The sequence below is a fragment of the Prionailurus viverrinus genome, chromosome A1 (assembly GCF_022837055.1).
Source record: "Prionailurus viverrinus isolate Anna chromosome A1, UM_Priviv_1.0, whole genome shotgun sequence".
Taxonomy (NCBI): Eukaryota; Metazoa; Chordata; class Mammalia; order Carnivora; family Felidae; genus Prionailurus; species Prionailurus viverrinus.
In genome coordinates, this window is record NC_062561.1 from 116,996,372 (window position 1) to 117,014,407 (window position 18,036).

Below are 18,036 nucleotides of genomic sequence, written 5' to 3' on the forward strand. Positions count from 1 at the left end.
CATTTTGTATGAATGAATGAGTGCCTTTGCTCCAGAAGTATTTCTCCTTCTTTTCTTCCCTCACCCTCATCCCATCAAAATGTACTCTTCTTCAGAGATTTCATTTCAGATTTCATTTGGAAGGTGATAGGGAGGCCTCCACAAATATTTGCTGAATGAATGAAGCTAAAATGAATTACATCAACAAAGAATGCCAGCCTCTGGATGCTTAGCTATTCCCAGAAGTATTAGCATTCTTAAGCAGGAAGCTTGAATTTCAGGCATTGTTGACAAAGGGAAGAATTTCAGGCCAGCCAAGTTGAGTGATATATTTGGACAGAGATGCTTGCTGTTCCATGGCTTCTTAAACCCACAAAAATTTATTAAGACCCTTTAATGCTCCTTTGAAACCAAAGTTGACATTAAAATGTAAAACAGTGGTTGAGAAGCACTGTTTGCATCTAAGGAAAAAATTGTGGATTAGGAATCAGAAGACTGGGTTTCAATCCCCCATGTGCCACTAATCAGTTCCTTGGACAAGTAGCTAATGATTACCAACATTTAGTGAATATCTAGCATGTGCCTGGCCCTGGCTTTATTCACACATAACATTTTTGCAATTCCTTGAGGTGGGTGTACCTAGTATCTCTTTTATAGACAGGGAAACAGGTTCAGAGAAGTCAGGTGTCATGCATGAGGGCACTCCCTAATAAACACTGGGGACAGGACTCAGACCCAAGTTTGTGTCAGCCTGCTCTCCTGTTCCTCCCCCTGTCCCCTGATGAGGCACCCCACATCTTCTCCTGTGAACGTGTAAACTGGGGGCAGGGAAGGAAACTCTTGGGATCTGAGGAGTTGCTAAGATCCCTTTCATATGATTTCCTCACTATAGTGTTATTTCAGGATGAATATGGGAAGAAGAGAAAACAAGGCTGGCCCTAAGAACTCATTCGGGAACGTAGTTTAGTGGTTCGAGTGAAGGCTTGGAAGTTAAAGTTCTGAGTTAAACTTCTTAGGCATCAACAACACGGGTAGTCAGGGCACCTTCATCCTAGGTTGTGATGAGATGCACCTGAGACAAAGCCTGTGACGTGTGTGACCCAGTGGGCTGTGCTCAGTGAGCACTCCATGACCATCAAATATTTATTAGCCTAATCATGATTGTGATGAACGCTATAAAAAAAAGTATTGCAAAGGCGGCCAAAAGGGAGGAACATAAGAGAGGAGGCGGATGTTTTTCAGAGCACAGGGGGCCAGATAACTTCTGCTAGCCAATTTGGAGAACCAACTGCAAGTCCAGAGGCTCCCAGGGCCTGATATCAACCAAATAGAGGCCCAGGAAGGCTCTGCAGAAGGTAAAGGAGTTCCCAGCAGCCGCAGCAGAGGCAGGAGAGAGCCCCTGAAAGGCAGGAAGCCTCGAGGCCGCAGGAAACATGAGCTGGAGAAACAAAATGGGTTTGAAAAGCCAAGCCTGGGTTAAGGGCTGAAGGCTTGAAAACTGGAGCAGGAGAGAGAGCCCCATGAAGAGTTCAAAGTAAGTCACTGCTCCACAGTTTTTTCTGATATCTGTACTATTGTCTCTGATTACCAAATTAATATACTGGTATGTTATAGAGCTTTATACGATGCAAATAGCAAAAGAGTCTCCTACCCAAATTTTGAAAAATCTTTTTATTGCAGTTTAATACATATAGAGAAGAAATGCACAAGCCATATTCGATGAATTTTTCTCATCGTGAATATTCCCAGTAGCCAGCACCCAGATTGTGGAACATAACGTTAATCAGAGCTCCAGAAGTTGCCCTGTCTTGCCCCCTTCCTGTCACTACAGAGCCCAACAGGAATCTCTTTCCTGATTTGTTTCACCATAGATTAGTTTTACCTATTTTAAAATTTTAAACAAATACGATCACTAAGAATATACTATTTTGTGTCTGGCTTTCTTCACTCAGTGTTATGTTGTAAGATTCACTGATATTGCTATTTAGTAGTTCATTGCATAGATACATGACTATTTATTCGTTTCATTGTCAAATATTGATGGGTTTGAGGGTAATTTCCAGTTTTTAATTATTGTAAGTAAAGCTAAGATCACTCCTATATACGGTTTTTGGTAAATACATGTATTCATTTCTCTTTTGTATACCCCTAGGAGTGGAATTGCTGGGTTGTAGGATGTACATAGGTTCAGCTCTGGTAGTTGCTACCGCACAAAGTTTTAAAAGCAAGATCTCTGTGTGGGCTCCTGGAGAAATTTTAGAGTACCACAACTCTCTAAGAGAAGAGAATGAGGAAAGGGCAGTCTGGCGGTGCCTGTCTAATGACCTTCCCATGGATCCCTCTGCCTCCAGTCTACCTAGGACACCATGGCAAGATGACCTGCTCCGAATTCCATTTTTATCCTGTCATCCCCATCCACCCTCCCCGACAGGAGGCCCAACCACACTTCCAGGCCAGCATTGGATCACACACCTGTGCACTTGCTGGCCTTTGACTGGGATTTTAGTCATTTCTTCTATTCACTCATCCAAGTGACAGATATTGAATGCCTACAACTCAATTGCATTGTTTTAGAATCTGGGATCAGAGCAACGTACACACCCCTACCTTCATGAAGCTAGTATTGTAGCAGGAAGAGATAGACAATAAACAAATAAGAATATGTTAGTGGTGATAAGGGCTCTGGTGGAAAAGAAAGCGATGTAAGAATAAGAAGAGCAGCATGGCCAAGGGATGTGCTATTGTCTCATAGTCCATCAGGGAAAGCCTGCAATGCAGACGGGATCTAGATTATGTTTTACATGATCACTCTGGATTTTATGTTGGAAAGGGCTATATGGGAGCAGGAGGAAGAAAGGACACAGGAGGCCATTGCAAGATTTCAAGCAAGAGATGATGGTGAATTGGATCAGGGTGATGGTAGGAGCAGTGATGAGAAGTGGCTGCATTCAGCATATGTTCTAAAGGTAGGAGTGATAGATAAAGGTTTGCTGATAGATGGCTGTACAGCATGAGACGAAGTCAAAGGTGCCTTGTTTCCACCAGGGGCAAGGCCTCTTTGCATATACACCATAGGACAAGGCTCTGAGTCCAGAGTCTGTTGGCTGAATGGGTGGACGTCTTTCCTGGTTACAGCCAGCCAAACTTTCTATGTGAAAGGTTTATTCTCTGTTGTCTCGGAGGTAGTAAATATAAGCATTAAGACAAATAATTGGAGTCAGACTGCCAGTCCCAGCTCTGTCACTTACGAACTGTGTATCTTCAGGCAAGTTATATAACTTCTCTGAGCTCCCACTTTTGCTTTCTTCTGACCAAGAGCTTCAGTTTTCTCTTTTGGAAAAATGGGACAATGATAGTACCTCCATCACAATGTTGTCAGGGATACTGAGATAGTGTACATAAAAAGGCCTGGCATAGAGCCTAATGTTGAGTCAGGGCTTAGGAAATATCTGTTAGACCAGTTCCCAGTTAAAACAAGAAGACAGAAATCTATGGAGTAAGGGTTATCTTTATTTGAATTGCAAAATATAAATATGAACCAGGTTTGGAAATACAAGTTGTAACAGTTCAGAAATGGCACCAGAAACTTCCAGAAGGGGCCATGACAGCATGCCTTTTTAGTTTAGGTGAGGTGGGTGGGTTTACACAAAAACCCTCCTCACCTCCAAACTCTGTAGCAATTGGTAGGTTATCAATTAACAACAACAGCTCCAATGTTTCCTGTTCCTCCTCAGCCTTTTTCTTTGCTAATACCTTCTCTAGATCATCCCCTGCTGCACTGACCGCTGCATGGAGTAGCACCAGAAGAATGGCAGGAGTAAGAGAAATGTCTTGACACAGGGAAGAGGGAGTGCCCACTCTGCGGGCCTGGGGCCAGGGGGGGTGAGGAGCCAGGAAAGCTGTAGGCTAGAAGCCCAACCTCTTCTGAGATTTGGCAGGGAAAGGACATAGGGAAACACCGGTATCTGTTACACTTTGACATCAGCACCTTGGGCTTTCAAAACACAAACAGTAGACAAAATCGCCTAGGCAAGACTGCAGTCCAACTCATAGAGTGGATCTGACAAAGTTAACTCCTATATCCTGACCTACAGACCTCCCCCTTTGGTACTGTGATTGCGGAAGGTCTTTGGAAACGTGGACAGATAATAGATGACTACAGATGGGTCACAGAACCATCTCAGATTTGTGGCAGAGGGGTGCGATGCTGAGCCAGATGGTGGGGCATATAAGGTGGAGGGCCAGGAAATTGCCAAAGTAACAGACTAGGCACTTGAAATATTATTGTTAGATTGTTAAAAACTAAATAAATTAACATACATAGAATAAAATAAATATATAATTTAAGAGGCATCTTACAAACAAACAAACAAAAAATAGTTGTTATTTTTCCATCTGGGTAGAAGTCCCAAAATTCAGAGTTCTCAGGCTTGTGGTATTTCACAGTTAGCTCATCAAATCCAGCGCTAGAGGGTCCAAATGGCAGATCCCTTGGTGGCTACTTGAGTACATGGCTTCTCAATCTTTATTACTCTCTTCCAATCCACAAATCTTTCCTTCTTCCTCTCCTTCTTTTTTTATCAGTCAAAGATCCTGGAGCATATGGAATTTAACTGGCATCTTAATCCAGAAGTTAAGTGTTTAAACAAACTTATGGGGATAAGTGGGGTTTGGTGGAGAGAATCCGAAGGGCATGAAGGTCTCTCACTTTTGCTTTCTTCTGATCAAGATCCCATTTTGACACATTCAGTTTGGCACTTGAAGGCTCTGGTATTTTGGCAAAGCAATTATGGGAGGCCCAATCTAGATAGCAACTGGGGACGAAGGAATCTTCCTGACTAGCTGTGACGTTCTTTCCCTCTGCAGAGTCTACGATCAGCTGTGTCTTCTCAGAGGTAGCAGTCCCCAGAAGATTCCTAAAGCATAAGAGGAAGGCATTTAATGCTGGATCCAGTTAATAGGTCTTAAGAGTTTCCTAGGTCCAGTCACAGGAAGTAGGAAGATCATCTGTGAAGGGGCAGAAGAAGGGACAAAGATGGAAGATGCTATTGTCTCAGGTATCTCTCTTGGATATTTCTGTGGCAACTGTCACCCCAAGTGGAGATGACCCACTGAAAACCTTTTTGGCCGGGGGCAGCTGTGTGGTTTAGTTGGTTAAGCGTCTGACTTCAGCTCAGGTCATGATCTCGTGGTTTGTGGGTACGAGCCCTGCATTGGGCTCCACAATGGCAGTGTGGGGCCTGCTTGGGATTCTCTCTATCTCTCCCTCTATCTCTGCCCTCCCCACTTGTGCACTCGCCCCCCCCCCCAAAAAAAAATAAACAAACTTTTTTGTTGTTTATTTATTTTGAGAGGGAAAAAGAGTACATGTGAACAGGGGAAGGGCAAAGAGACAGGGAGAGGGAGAGAGAGAGAGAGAGAGAGAGAGAGAGAGAGAGAGAAATCCAAGCAGGCTCCATGCTGACAGAGCAAAGCTCAACTCGGGACTTGATCTCACTAACTGCGAGATCATGACTTGAGCCAAAATCAAGAGTCAGATGCTTAACCAACTGAGTCACCCAGGTGCCCCTACCAAAAACCTTTTTGAAAACCATTCTGCAAGGAGACCCTAACTCCACAGTAGCCTATCCTCCAACCCGTAGGTCAAGAGAAGAATTCAGCATGCCTTGGGGCGCCTGGGTGGCTCAGTCGGTTGAGCGTCCCACTTCAGCTCAGGTCATGATCTCGAGGTTCATGAGTTCGAGCCCCACGTCAGTCTCTGGGCTGATGGCTCAGAACCTGGAGCCTGCTTCCGATTCTGTGTCTCCCTCTCTCTCTGCCCCTCCCCCATTCATGCTCTGTCTCTCTCTGTCTCAAAAATAAATAAACATTAAAAAAAAATTAAAAAAAAAAAAAAGAATTCAGCATGCCTTGAAACAGATCTAGGAAAGGTGGTGATGGTGCCAGGGGGCAAAGGATGGACCATTACCTTGAGCACAGGTCTCTCTCAGTGGGAAGTAGTCATGCCCAACTTCACTTTCTCTTCATTTTCCACATCATAACCACCTCTCCTATGGTACCTGAAGGAGACAAGTTTTGTGAGCAAGATTTGCCTGCTTTGATAGGGTGTGGGTCCAGAGAAGATCCTTCTAAAGGACACTGCCATGGTGGTTCTGTCCGTTACTTGGAAAAGCCAAGAGGGTATGGCAGCCCAACAGACCTCTGGTCAAACGCCCAACTTGCCCCAGGGAATGCCTGTCTCTAACAGCAAAAGCTATAATTTGCTGAGAACTTTCACCTCATTTACAGGATCCTCACAACATCCTGATGAGGTAGGTAGACAGAGATTACAATCACTGTAAGATTATAACCCTCAGAAAGACAGGCAACTTGGTCCAGGTCTCACGACAGATAATTTACATTGCTTGAAAACAGGCACAGAGTGCTTGGCAGGTTTCCCCCAGTCTAGAACATAACCTGGACTAGAAACATGGCCTGGGGTCAAGATGCCTCAGAATTAGAAGACTATACCAATAACCATATACCACCCAAGCTCTATCAAACCACACACTAATGCCACCAAAGAACAGGGCAAAGAGAAAGAACTGTGTGAAGAGGTGGATCCATGGATGGGTTACTGTGCCTGCTATGAGAAGCAGGAGCTGCTATGGCCTCACAATTTTTGCCCTGTGCTCTGGACACCGGATTCATGTCATGCCAGAGAAGCCGGGTTCCCAGAGAACCTGTACTCCAGAATGTCGGTCAAATGCCTAGCCCCGAGTTTGGGAGGTTGGAGGGCTCATGTGATCACAGGCAGAAGACCCAGGAGGAAGGATGGAAGTGATACGCAGAAACAGCCTGCAGGGGCCCAATACTCACCGAAACATGAGAAGCCCCACGATGACAAGCAGACAGACAGACGACAGCACCACAGCCACCACAGCCAGGACGGTCGTATGGTCATAAGTATATAAGCGGTTTTCCACCGGGAGGCTCAGCCCATGGCACCTCTCTCCGTGGTAACCTGGGTGGCAGCTGGTTTAAGACAGAACAAAGCAGAGAGGAGGTTAGTGGTTTGGCCTCTCTCTATAGGCAATGGCCCACCTACCTAAGCCAAACCCCAGTCCTCACAGCCTCAGTCTATCAACCCCTGATCCGATTCCTATCCTGATAGGATAGGAATCTATCCTTCTAGTAGGAATTCAGTAGAAGATTTTTCTTTTCAGTAGAAGAAAAATCTTCAGTAGAAGATTTTTGAGGAGCCCTTCTGAAGGTTCTGTCGCCTTCCTTCCCAATTCCTCACCCCCTTCTCCATTTCCTCTGGCTGTCTGGCTGGAGATTCCCACTCCAGGCAGGGAAAGAGTGAGGGAGGACTTGAAGGTCTTAGCTAGATACGTTCCATGTGTGGATGATTTATTACATGTGTGTCAAGAGGTTTTGTTTAAGGCCTTCAGAAGACTTAGGCCCATGAGCTGGTGGGTTGAGCTGAGGGGACTGAGTATCACTCCCTCTAGTGAGGCCCCTCAACTCTGACCCAGAAATAAACCCAGGCTTCTCCACCACTGCTTCCAGCATTCAGTCCCTCTCAGCCACGGCCCAGCCTATTAATAGGTCCTGTTCATTTGCCAGGAGTCATTTTTCTCAAGTTCCCTCCATTTAACTCCCAGCTCCCCCTGGGTGCAGAGCCCAACTTGAGAGCTTAACATCAACTTTTGACCTCTGAACCCTGGGCTATCTGGCCTCCTTCATCACAGGACAAAGCAAACAAACCAAGGTAACTTCTTGCCCAGCTGTCTTGCCAGAGTGTGGAAGAATGTCAGAAACAACCCCCTGGCTTTTCACACTCGAGAAATAAATCAGATGACAGCCACCTCTTCCAACATAAAGCACTTCCTGGAAGCTCTTAGGAAGACTCAGAAGTGCGTTCAGTTGAACAAGCACATTCATGCTCCTTTCTTTATCTGAGCACCCGAGAGGCCCTTTGATGTAGATGGAAGCCCCGTGCTAGAGAAAGGCCGAGCTATCTTCCCAGTGGTCACTCAGCAGAGCAGAGGTGTGGTCTTGGTTTGTCTGACTCTGAGCTCAGTTTGCTCCCCAATTGCACCCACAACTGCACTGGCACTGTCTGCCTGGGGACTTTAGGCCACTAGCTTGCTGAAGGAAGCACTGAGAACCTGGTGGGCCTCTATCCTGAGCTGCACCTCCTCTGGGAAGTACATTATGCATATGGTGCCTCAGAGCAAGGAATTCCTTCCTTCTGCCGAGAGGCACCTGGGAAACAGATCTCTCCAGACCTGGCAGCAACAGACAGGCCAGGCTGTGCTTGTGGGGTGCCAAGCACCTCTCCCTGCCCTGGATCCTCCTGGGTGTTTTGGGGAACCACCTCACTGAAGGATAAAATGTGGGTCAGGCCCATATACACATAGCAGGGCACACAGCTCTTTACCCAGCCTCTCCATGAATCTAATCTGTTCTATCAGCCAAGGTGGGCAAAACAATAACCCTCCCCCTGCTCTTATGGAAGACACTCTTAGGAGTGCCCTTGGGAAATCACATCTGCATAACAGTTTACAGTTGATAAGACACTAGCCTTACCTGCTAGCTCAGCTGAGACTCAACATCTGGTAGACAGGTACAGACCCATTTTACAGATTGAAAGAGTAAGATTAAGGGTCAGAGGGATTGTGATTTGCCAAAAGTAACACAACTAAAAAGCAACAAGGCTAAGACTAGAAAGTAGTCATAGCAGATTCCAATTCATGATTCTTTCTACTCTGAACAATGCAGGCTACCCCAAGGAAACACATATCTGATGAGGTGATGGGTTCCTGGGGCAGTCTGACCCTGCTCTTTGACTTACTATTTTACTATTATTATTATTAACTTGAATAATAAATACCAAACATTAAAGGCTTATGTGAGCCAAGTACTCTGTGCTAATTGCTTTATAAGAATCATTTCAGGGGCTCCTGGGTGGCTCAGTCAATTAAGCATCTGACTCTTAACTTAGGCTCATGGTTCACAGGTTTGAGCCCCATGTCGGGCTCCAAGCTGACAGCGCAGAGCATGCTTGGGATTCTCTCTCTCCTCTCTCTGCCTCTCTCTCTCTCTTTCTCTCAAAATAAATAAATAAACTTAAAAAAAAAAAGAATCATTTCATTTAATCTTAAAAACATCTCTCTGAAGTAGGAGCTACTACCCCCATTTTAAAGATGGAGAGACTGAGGCTTAAGTTGTTTAGCTAATTTGCCCAAGGTTACACAGCTAGTGAGTGGTAAAGCCAGGATTCAACCCAGCAGTCTAGATAACTTCAGAGACTGTGCTCCCTCGGGGGAAGGGAAGCCGAAGCTCAGTCTGTTTTTCACTTTCAGCCATCACTCAAACCCCACAGGTAGTTACTCAGATGATAGAAATAAAGCTTGGCCTCAGAGTCCCGCAATTCAGTTACATAATCCCTCCACCCCCACCCTGAGTCAAAAGGATAATAATGTAAACATCCTAATATTACCCACCTCCCCCTCCCTTTGCAGATGACTCCTGGCTTCCCCTGGGAAGGAGGGGGGATGAGAACGTTCCAAGCATCCTGGGTGGGGGCAAGATCATGTGTCTTACCCAGAGCCAGCAACCCACCAAACTGGAACATGTTCCTCCTACCAATGTTTGTGACCCATTTCAGAATTTGTGTTACAATAGAAGTTAAAACCCTCTAGGGTCTAAAGACATCTTCCAAACTGGGTTTCTCCAGTTTGGATGTCAGAATACATGAGTTCCAGATCAGTCCCACTGCTATTTCTAGCCAAGTGATCTTGAGCAAGTTACTTTTACCTTTGTAAGCTTTGGTTTCCTCATGTGAAACACAAGAATAATAAACACCTGCCTCACTAGCGTATTTTGAGATCAAATGAGAATATACAGGTAAAATCACTTAGCAAAAGACCAAATCTCACCAAACTGTGACTTATTGTATCATTAGACGCCAGAGGGTACTGCCCTGAGGTATGGGCGGCCAAAGTCAGATGGAGCCAAAGAGAAGGGGCTCACCATCCCTTTTCAGGATCTGGCCAATGAGGCCAAGGGGAGGCTCCAGACCCATTTCTCTTCCAACTGAGTTCTCCTCAGCCTGACTGCCCCAAGGTTTCCTCCAGCCACAGGAAACTTCACAGCCAGTTGCTGGGTCAGCAGCTAGTTAGGAGCCCCAGGAAACTGCTCTTTGAGGGCAGCGTTTGGCTGGTGACACAAAAGGGCTTTCCTGTGAATGGTGGCTGTGGAGGACCGGCTTAGGAAGCCAGCTAGCCTCAAGCTCACAAGGGCAGCCTGAACACACCCTAGCTGGTGGTTCCTGGGTCTAGAGGGAAGGAGGAGCAACAAAGGGCCCCAAAGGTAGGTGACCAGATATCACATTTGCCCAAACCAGGAACTATGTGTCTTCTTGCTGCATTCTGCCCAGAGTACCAAAGGCCGGAGTGAGGAGGGCAGCCAAATCAGACACTGAATCCAGCCCCTTGAAAATCTGCTTAGGAAGCAGAGACAAGGTCTTCAAATCAGGTTGGCATGCCCTTAGGCTAGTAAAAGCCTTAAGATACCTCTAACATAACAGCTGCCCTCTATAAAATCCTATTCAAACTCTGTAAGGACAGATAGGGAAGAAGGACACAGGCCAACATCCAATACAGCCTGGGGGCATGAAAAGCACGCTGGAATGGAAGTCAGGCACCTGAATCCCTGTCCTGTTTCCATCCACTTATTTAGCTGTTGATCTCAGGCAAATCACTTCCTACTTCCTGGCTCTAGTTTCCTTACCTTTCAACTAGAGATAGCAAGCCCTTGCCAACTTCCCTAGGGCTTTTGAGAATCCTAGGACATGACTGTAATTCCCTATCCCCTAGAATAGTTGGCACCAAGTAGGCACTCAACACATACCTGCAGGGCTCAGCTCATATTAAATGTTAATAGTGAAGTTACGGGGCAAAGGAGAGAAGGCATCATCATGAATATCATCACTATCCCTAGGGCCACCTTAGCTCTGGGCACCCTTATCTACTGGCCTTAGCTGGTGGGTCAAGCCCAGCCCTCTAGGACAGCAGCCTTACAAAGGTTCTCAGCTGAGCAGTGGAAGACCACCCACCAAAGCTCTGGATCAGTTTGGCCCAGACAGATTCCTGGCCTCAATCCATCTTGCCTACCCTCAGAGTCACTGCCTCCACCCTGTGCTAATGACAGCATTTTACAAATTTAAGACAAATATTCCCTACCCTATCCCAAGACCCTATGAGGACTGTCTATGTTACTCTAAAGCAACTCCCTCCAATACCAAGCTCCTGACAAGGGCGTTATAGGAGAGGACACACAAGTGATCATGGACAGGGTAGAGTGATGTCTTGCCAACTGCCAAATATAGGGCAGCTTTGCTATGTGAGATCAGACAGGACAAGGAAACTTTAAAAAAACAAGGGATCTTTACCAGTCACAACAGAAGAGATGCCAGGCAGTCAGCCTTTTTGACAGGTTGAGAGGTGGTGTGCACCTAATCATCTCCTGGCCCTGTCCAGAGTCTCCCAGGTCACAAAGACTGTCCTTTGTAGGGACCTTGTGTCCAGAGGAAGAGTGGATGTCTGTAGTCTGATGTGGGTGTTGGCCTCAGGCACAGTGGCGACATTATGCCTGCCAGAAAGCATGGCTGTGCCGTCACCCCTGAGGGGTCGCCAAGGCTGCCGTTTGCTGGGTTTGGCCTAGCAGAATAGCTGCGGAACCCATGGCCCTTCCACCCAGGGAAGGGGTGGTGCTGCCTGACCAGGGGCTGATGCCTACTGGGTTGGGTTCCATTTCCTGTTAATCTGGCACAAAGGAAGTGTTCTCCCACTTCCATGGCCAAAGGCCAATACCTACCATGTCCCCCACCTCCTGGCCCTTGCTGGGATGAGGAAGAAGAGAGGAGGGGCTTCTCCCTGCTCTCATGATGATCACTTCCTGTAGAGTCCCGCCGTTCCTTCAAATCAATCCATATGTGCTCACTCATATGAGTGGACATATGTCCAAGCACACACATCTGCACAGTGTGAGTCTGACTGCACCTCATACCTGCCTGCAGGGCTTGGGAAAGGAGGCCACAGGAGCTCCACTCCCCCCCAGGAAGCCTACTCTGCCATGTGTCCTATTGGCTTCTCCCATCTGGAGTAGGGCATAAGGTAGGAATGAAGGACCTGCCTGCAGGTATAAGCTCTCCTAGCCATATGCTCGTGTCTGAGCAAGCAGGAAATGTCCCCAAGGATGAAAGAGCGTCACAAACCTACACCACAGGAAATTACATCCTATGCGGGGGAGAGCCCCTTCCGCTGACTAAAAATATTTCCCCTCCTCCCAACTTCCGCCTAAAGATTGAGAAGAAACTGAGTAGAATTATGAATTCAAGGAACAGTGACAACGAGGAACAGCCACGTGACTGACAAAGAGTGTGCTGAGGAGAGTCAGCCCGGAAAGGGACACTTACATGCAGGATGGAGCCCGGAGCTCCTTCACGTATTTGCACTCTCCGTGGATGCAGAAGTCCTTGTATTTCCGAAGACATGGGTCTCTCTTCCTCCCTAACCCCTTGCCTTTCTTCTTTTTTTTCCCACGCTCCTCCTTGCTGGGTGTCACCAGAGGCTGTGGCTTGGAGGAGAAAGCAGCTGCAGGAGAAAAGTACCCTGTTAAGTTTTTACTTTCCTGGGGTTAAGAATTCCATCCATGTCTGGACAGAAAACATACTCTGTGACCCCACCTGAAGTGAGAAGACTTGGGTAGACCCCTTGGCTCAGTGCCTCCCAGGGGATACAGGAGGACTGGGCAGAACAACCAGAAAGCAGAGGAGGAAGTAGAGGCTACAGGGGTCCCAAGGAACACATTTCGCAAACTCAGTTTAAGAACTTCATTCTAACAATGTTAGCTTCTATTGAGTAACTGCAGCTGACGGGGCATTTCTACCAACCTCACTCCACCGTCCGTCCCCATCTACTCCTCCACACCCACTTGGTTCTATTTTGGCCTTAAATCAGCCTCATTTCCTGATGCTGCACTCAGTGACCCACTTGCAGGAAGACAGTGTCAGAGATAAAAATTGCTTCTGGAGAAGGTACTTGGAAGGGGTTTTTTTTTGGGGGGGGGGCTCCTAAAATAACAACAGTGTACATGTCCAGGTGGCCCCCTCTGAGGCACCTATTAGCACCAGGGTACCATGAGCTCAGGCCAGAGCCAGGCTTGGGGACCACAAGCAGGCCATGCCTGGTCAGGGCCTTGCTTTTTTGACTTCAAGCAGAATATTTACCCTGCTCTGTGCCCTTTGCAGCTCATCACTTCTCTCAAATGTCTATTTACATTTATCCCCTAATGTCCCATTTATAGTTTTCCAGGATGGGGAGTATGGTGTATACAAGGGGGAGAAATATGGAAAGTAAGGAACTATCCAGAAGGAACTGGAACAATGATGACTCCCCCCCCCCATTCTTTCCACACTTCAAAGGGGGAAAAATAGCCTCACATATCCAGCTGGGACTGACTATGGGCTACACCCATCAGCCCATCGGGGGTCTGATGCCAGTCCCCCCATCCCCTGCTCCCAGCAGAAAAAAATGTGCCCACTCTCCATGGCTGTAGCCATGTGTCTGGCAGAAGGGTGAACATCACATATTAGATTAGAGACTCAGGATCCTCAAACTGGAAGTGACTTGAAAGAATATCATGGGGGCGCCTGGGTGGCTCAATCAGATGAGCAGCTGACTCTTGATTTAGGCCCAGGTTATGATCTCACGGTTTGTGAGTCTGAGCCCTACGTTGGGCTCTGTGCTCATAGCGCACAGCTTGCATTGGATCCTCTGTCTCCCTCTCTATGCTCCTCCCCCACTTGCACTTTCTCTCTCTCTTGAAAAGAAATAAATGTTAAAAAAAAATAATATATACAAAAAAGAAAGGATATCATGGCTTTCCACTTTCAGATAAAAAACCTGAGGTCCCCAAAGGCATGACTTGGTAAAAGTCATGCAGAGTTGAGATCAGAAATGTGGTCTCTGGACTCCATCCATGTCCTGTATTCTTTCCCAATATACCAAGGTGCCTCATACACCCTTGTCCCTTCCCCTGGACAAGTCTGGAGCACCTGGGATGTTGAACCAGGAATGAAACAATGAATGGGCTCTGAAGTCAGCAGATCTGTGCTCTAATTTCATTCCTGCGATCTTGGGCAAATGGCTTACTCTCTCTGAACCTTGGGGTTCTTAGTGAGTAGTGGATAGCAGGAGTTCAATCTGAGAGGGTTGCTACAGGATTAATTAACCCACAATAGCATAATGAGTGCCTAGAACACAGTAGGTACTTAATAAATGGTAATGGCTATTCATTTTAGATGATAGGATCCTCAGACCTCACCTAGCAAAGCCAAGAGAAGGGAAAGCAGGCAGGTGCAGTAGTCCTCAGTTTCCTCTGGTGCAGACCCAAGCACCTTCAGAGCTCAGGTGAGGCAGATGCTCAGAGGAATCGAGTGACCAGAGCCGTGGTGAAATTGTGGCAGGAGGGCCAAGTCAATCAGAGAGGGGAGGAAGAGAGTGACAGGGTGACAGCCAGGCTCTTGCCAGGGACAGGGAGCAGTGAGTCAGGTTTGCAGAGGTATGAGGAGCAGCCGTGTGGGTGGAGGGTGAGTCACAGCCCAGCTCTGCCCTGACTAGGAGGAGAGGGCTAGGAGAATCCAGGTTGTTCCGGCCAGGGTGGCCCAAGAAGGCTACTATGAGGAGACGAAGGGTGGCAGCCCAGGCTCAGCTTTAGAGCTGACCCTTGATTTATACAAGCAGAGACAGCACCTGAGGGAAGTTCTGGGTAAGGAGAGGGAACGGTGGCTGAGGAGCCGGCCTAGCAGCAGGGCTAGAACAGGTGGGTATCTTTCCAACCAAATACAGTAACTCTGGGGCCCCAAGGCTCGATCCCTGCTCCACCCTCAAGAATCACTGCAGGTGGCCTGGGGCAGGGCAGTGGGCAATGCTGGAGACTCTGGACTCTGCCCTGTGCCAGTACTCAACCACAGCCACATCTGCTGGTTGGAGGATCCCACCTGGCCCTTCCTCCCTTGGAGTCTCTCTCAAGGACTCAGGATGGTCAGGAGGTCTCCGGGCTTTGTGTAGGATTTGTGGACACACAGCATTTCTGTATATCTCCCTAAGGACTTAGTGTCCACCATTCATAGCCTCCCCAGGAGGTGCTGGCCTCACCTGGGGGGCCAAGTGTTCCTCATTCCCCTCTGTTTCTCCAACCTGGAGACAGGTAGATGGAGAAGACTACACACCTACTATATTCCTAGGACCTCCACCTCTGTCATTTTATACATTATAGTCATTGGATATAGGAATCAAGACTTGCACCCATTTTTGTATAGAAACTCTAGGGAAAGCATCTCAATCATGACTTGTTCCTTACTCCAGCTTACCCCAGAGGAATGTACAAGACCCCAGACCCCTGCCTTCTCAATGTGCCCAGAAGGGCAGCAACTCGGCATGTGAAATTCAACAGCAAGAAAGACCCTGGGACCCACATTTCAGAATCCCCCAGTATGCTTGTCAGGCCCCGCAGCTTTTCCTTTAAGTCCTCCATGAATACCTCCAACCCACAAGTGTGCCCAAACAGCATGAATCCTGTATCCACTTATTTTTCAATTGCCCACTGGGGTCCGAGGATGGGGAGCCCTCACACCCACCTCTGAAAAGATCCAGGTCTGTCTCTTCCAAGTCCAGGACTTCCCTGCCCCGGCTGCCTCCCGAGGGCAGCAGCTGGTCTGTTGATTCAGTGGGAGAGTCCAGGTTGCTGGTTCCAGCTGCCAGTCCTCTTCGAAGCCGCTCCAGGCTCTCGCCAGTTACCAATGCCGAGAGCACTGCGGGTGAGGGGCAAGGCCGCATTAGACCCCGCGGTCACCACGCACCAATGCTGGCGCCCGTCCGCCAGGGAGCACGGGCCCCACCAAGTGGCCCGCGCTGGGGTCGCCGCAGCGACCTTCCCCCGTGCCCCCAGCACAGTGTCCCCAACCCCCCGACCTCCGGGGGCGTTGGCAGCCCTCTCACCTGCAGCCAGAAAGACCTTCAGTACCACCGACGGCAGCAGCTTCATGGTCCTGGACCCGGCGGAGGCGGCGAGGCAGCAATCACTTTGGAGGCGGCGGCCACGGGGCGCTGGCACGGGAGCCCGGGCGGGCGGAGCGCAGGAGATTGCGCCCGGTACGGTCTGCTGCGGGCCTCTGGGTGCAAGCCTGGCTGGGACCTGCGTGGAGCTAGCGGCCGCCGGGCGTCTGTCCGATTGCTCAGTCAGTCCGCCCGCCCAAGCCCTTGCGTCTCGGTTAGGTTGGCCAGCCACGCGCCACCCGCAGGTCCCTCGGTCGACTGAACGATTCCCGGCGCGCGGCTGGGAATAAGGCTCTGGGAGGCGCCGAAGCTCCGCCCCGCCCTCTCCCCCCCTCCCGCTCTGGGCCGCTCGCCTGGCTCGCGGCGCCGGCCGCGCAACCCCCACAGCCCCCCACTCCGCGGGCGCGGCGGGGGAAGGGGCGGGAGTAGGGGGCGGCGCTCACATATTTTGGGACAAGGCCAGGGCAGCCGTCGCCAGGCTGTGGGTAGTGCTACTGACCGGCAGGTGGCGGGGACTAGTTCCTACCTTTCCCCAGACGCTTGTCGCGCTGCAGCCTTGTGACTGCTACGCTCTGCCCTTGGACACCTCTCTTTCTGCGCTGGTTCCAGGCTGGTCCCTCCAGCCATCCCTGCTCCAAACCAGGGATCTGCACCCATGTCACCTTCTGAAAGGAGACACTTCCTTTTTTGCCTAGCAATACAGCAAATAGTAAATGATAATTTATTTTATCGTTTAAAAATTAGACGCATGAAAAAAATTAGACACACGAATGGCAGCAGGTCTCATGAGCTACAAGTAATCAGAGTTGCAGTTGCAGCAAAAACAAAGGAAGTTAGTATTCCTCCAGCAGCTAGAGTGGCTTCCCTCCATGTTTCTCGCAGGGGGATAAAGTCTTCATTAAGATTTTTGAACTATGGATTATAATTCCCAGGCTTCTGGGATTGGAAAGACAACGGTTGTGCAGCAAGCCTCATACTTTTTTTTTTTTTTTTTTTTTTTTGACTTGGAACAGCACCTTCTTCTCCAACGTAAAAACTGAGACCTTCTTCCACAGGACCCAGCTGGTTAGCCTAAGTTGCTATTTTCAACAGGTGCCAGGAGATTGATGCGTTTCTCTTCCAACCTATTTGTTTTTACAGGGGTCTTCGGCAGTCAGTGTCCTGACCCAAAGAAATTACTCTCCCAGTAGATATTTCAGCTCCCAGGGACGTACTGGGGAGGGAGTTGTATGACATAGGGCTGGGTTGGCATTCAGAGCCCTCAGATTGTGCCAGATAGAGCTGCTTGCCTGATTCAGCCCATGTGTAGGGATAAAAACAGGCCTCCTATTTATACACAGGCTATCCCACTGTCTCTCTCCGTCTCCACTTTTGCAGGGGATCTGCCCTCTTGACTTGCCCCTAGCAACCACTCCCAGGCTTAGGTTTCCATAGGAAACACTATGGAAATCACTATCTGGAATCACTACAGATCCAAGTTGGAATATTGACCTTGCCACTTATTGAGTGAGTGTGAACAAGATATTTAATCTCACTGTGCCTCAATTTCCAAATCTCTCAAATGGGAATGATAATAATGTGTATTTTATAGAGAACTTTTTAAAGATTGAATGAAGAGGGACACCTGGGTGGCCCAGTTGGTTAAGCATCCAACTCTGGGTTTTGGCTCAGGTCATGATCTCATGGTTTGTGAGTTCGAGCCTCGAATCAGGCTCTGTGCTGAAATCAAGGAGCCTGCTTGGGATTCTCTGTCTCCCCCTCTCTTGGCTCCTCCCCTGCTCATGCTTGCTCTCTCTCTCTCTCTCTCTCTCTCTCTCTCAAAAGCAAATAAATAAACTTTAAAAAAATAAAGACTTTACAAAGAAACATATATAAAGCAGTAAGTACACCGCCAGTCTTATTATAAGCCCTCAGTAAATGTGACCTGTCATCTTATTATCACTAGGCA

The 18,036-nt window shown here is 48.3% G+C and overlaps 1 protein-coding gene across 2 annotated transcripts; it reads right to left on the minus strand.

Moving 5' to 3' along the window:
* Nucleotides 1-3,469: 3,469 nt before the first annotated feature.
* On the minus strand, nt 3,470-16,354 carry HBEGF (heparin binding EGF like growth factor). Of its 2 annotated transcripts, none has more exons than XM_047877815.1 (6): nt 16,032-16,354; nt 15,671-15,844; nt 12,446-12,623; nt 6,838-6,993; nt 5,948-6,038; nt 3,470-4,895 (listed from the first exon to the last, which is right to left on the minus strand). In XM_047877815.1, exons 1-5 carry the CDS (start codon nt 16,075-16,077, stop codon nt 5,966-5,968), a joined length of 627 nt encoding a protein of 208 aa, XP_047733771.1. In that variant the 5' UTR covers nt 16,078-16,354; the 3' UTR covers nt 3,470-4,895; nt 5,948-5,965. The 2 variants fall into 2 exon arrangements, with proteins under 2 accessions (XP_047733771.1, XP_047733781.1); XM_047877825.1 differs by having other exon boundaries at nt 3,470-4,986.
* Between the last annotated feature and the right edge of the window lie 1,682 nt (nt 16,355-18,036).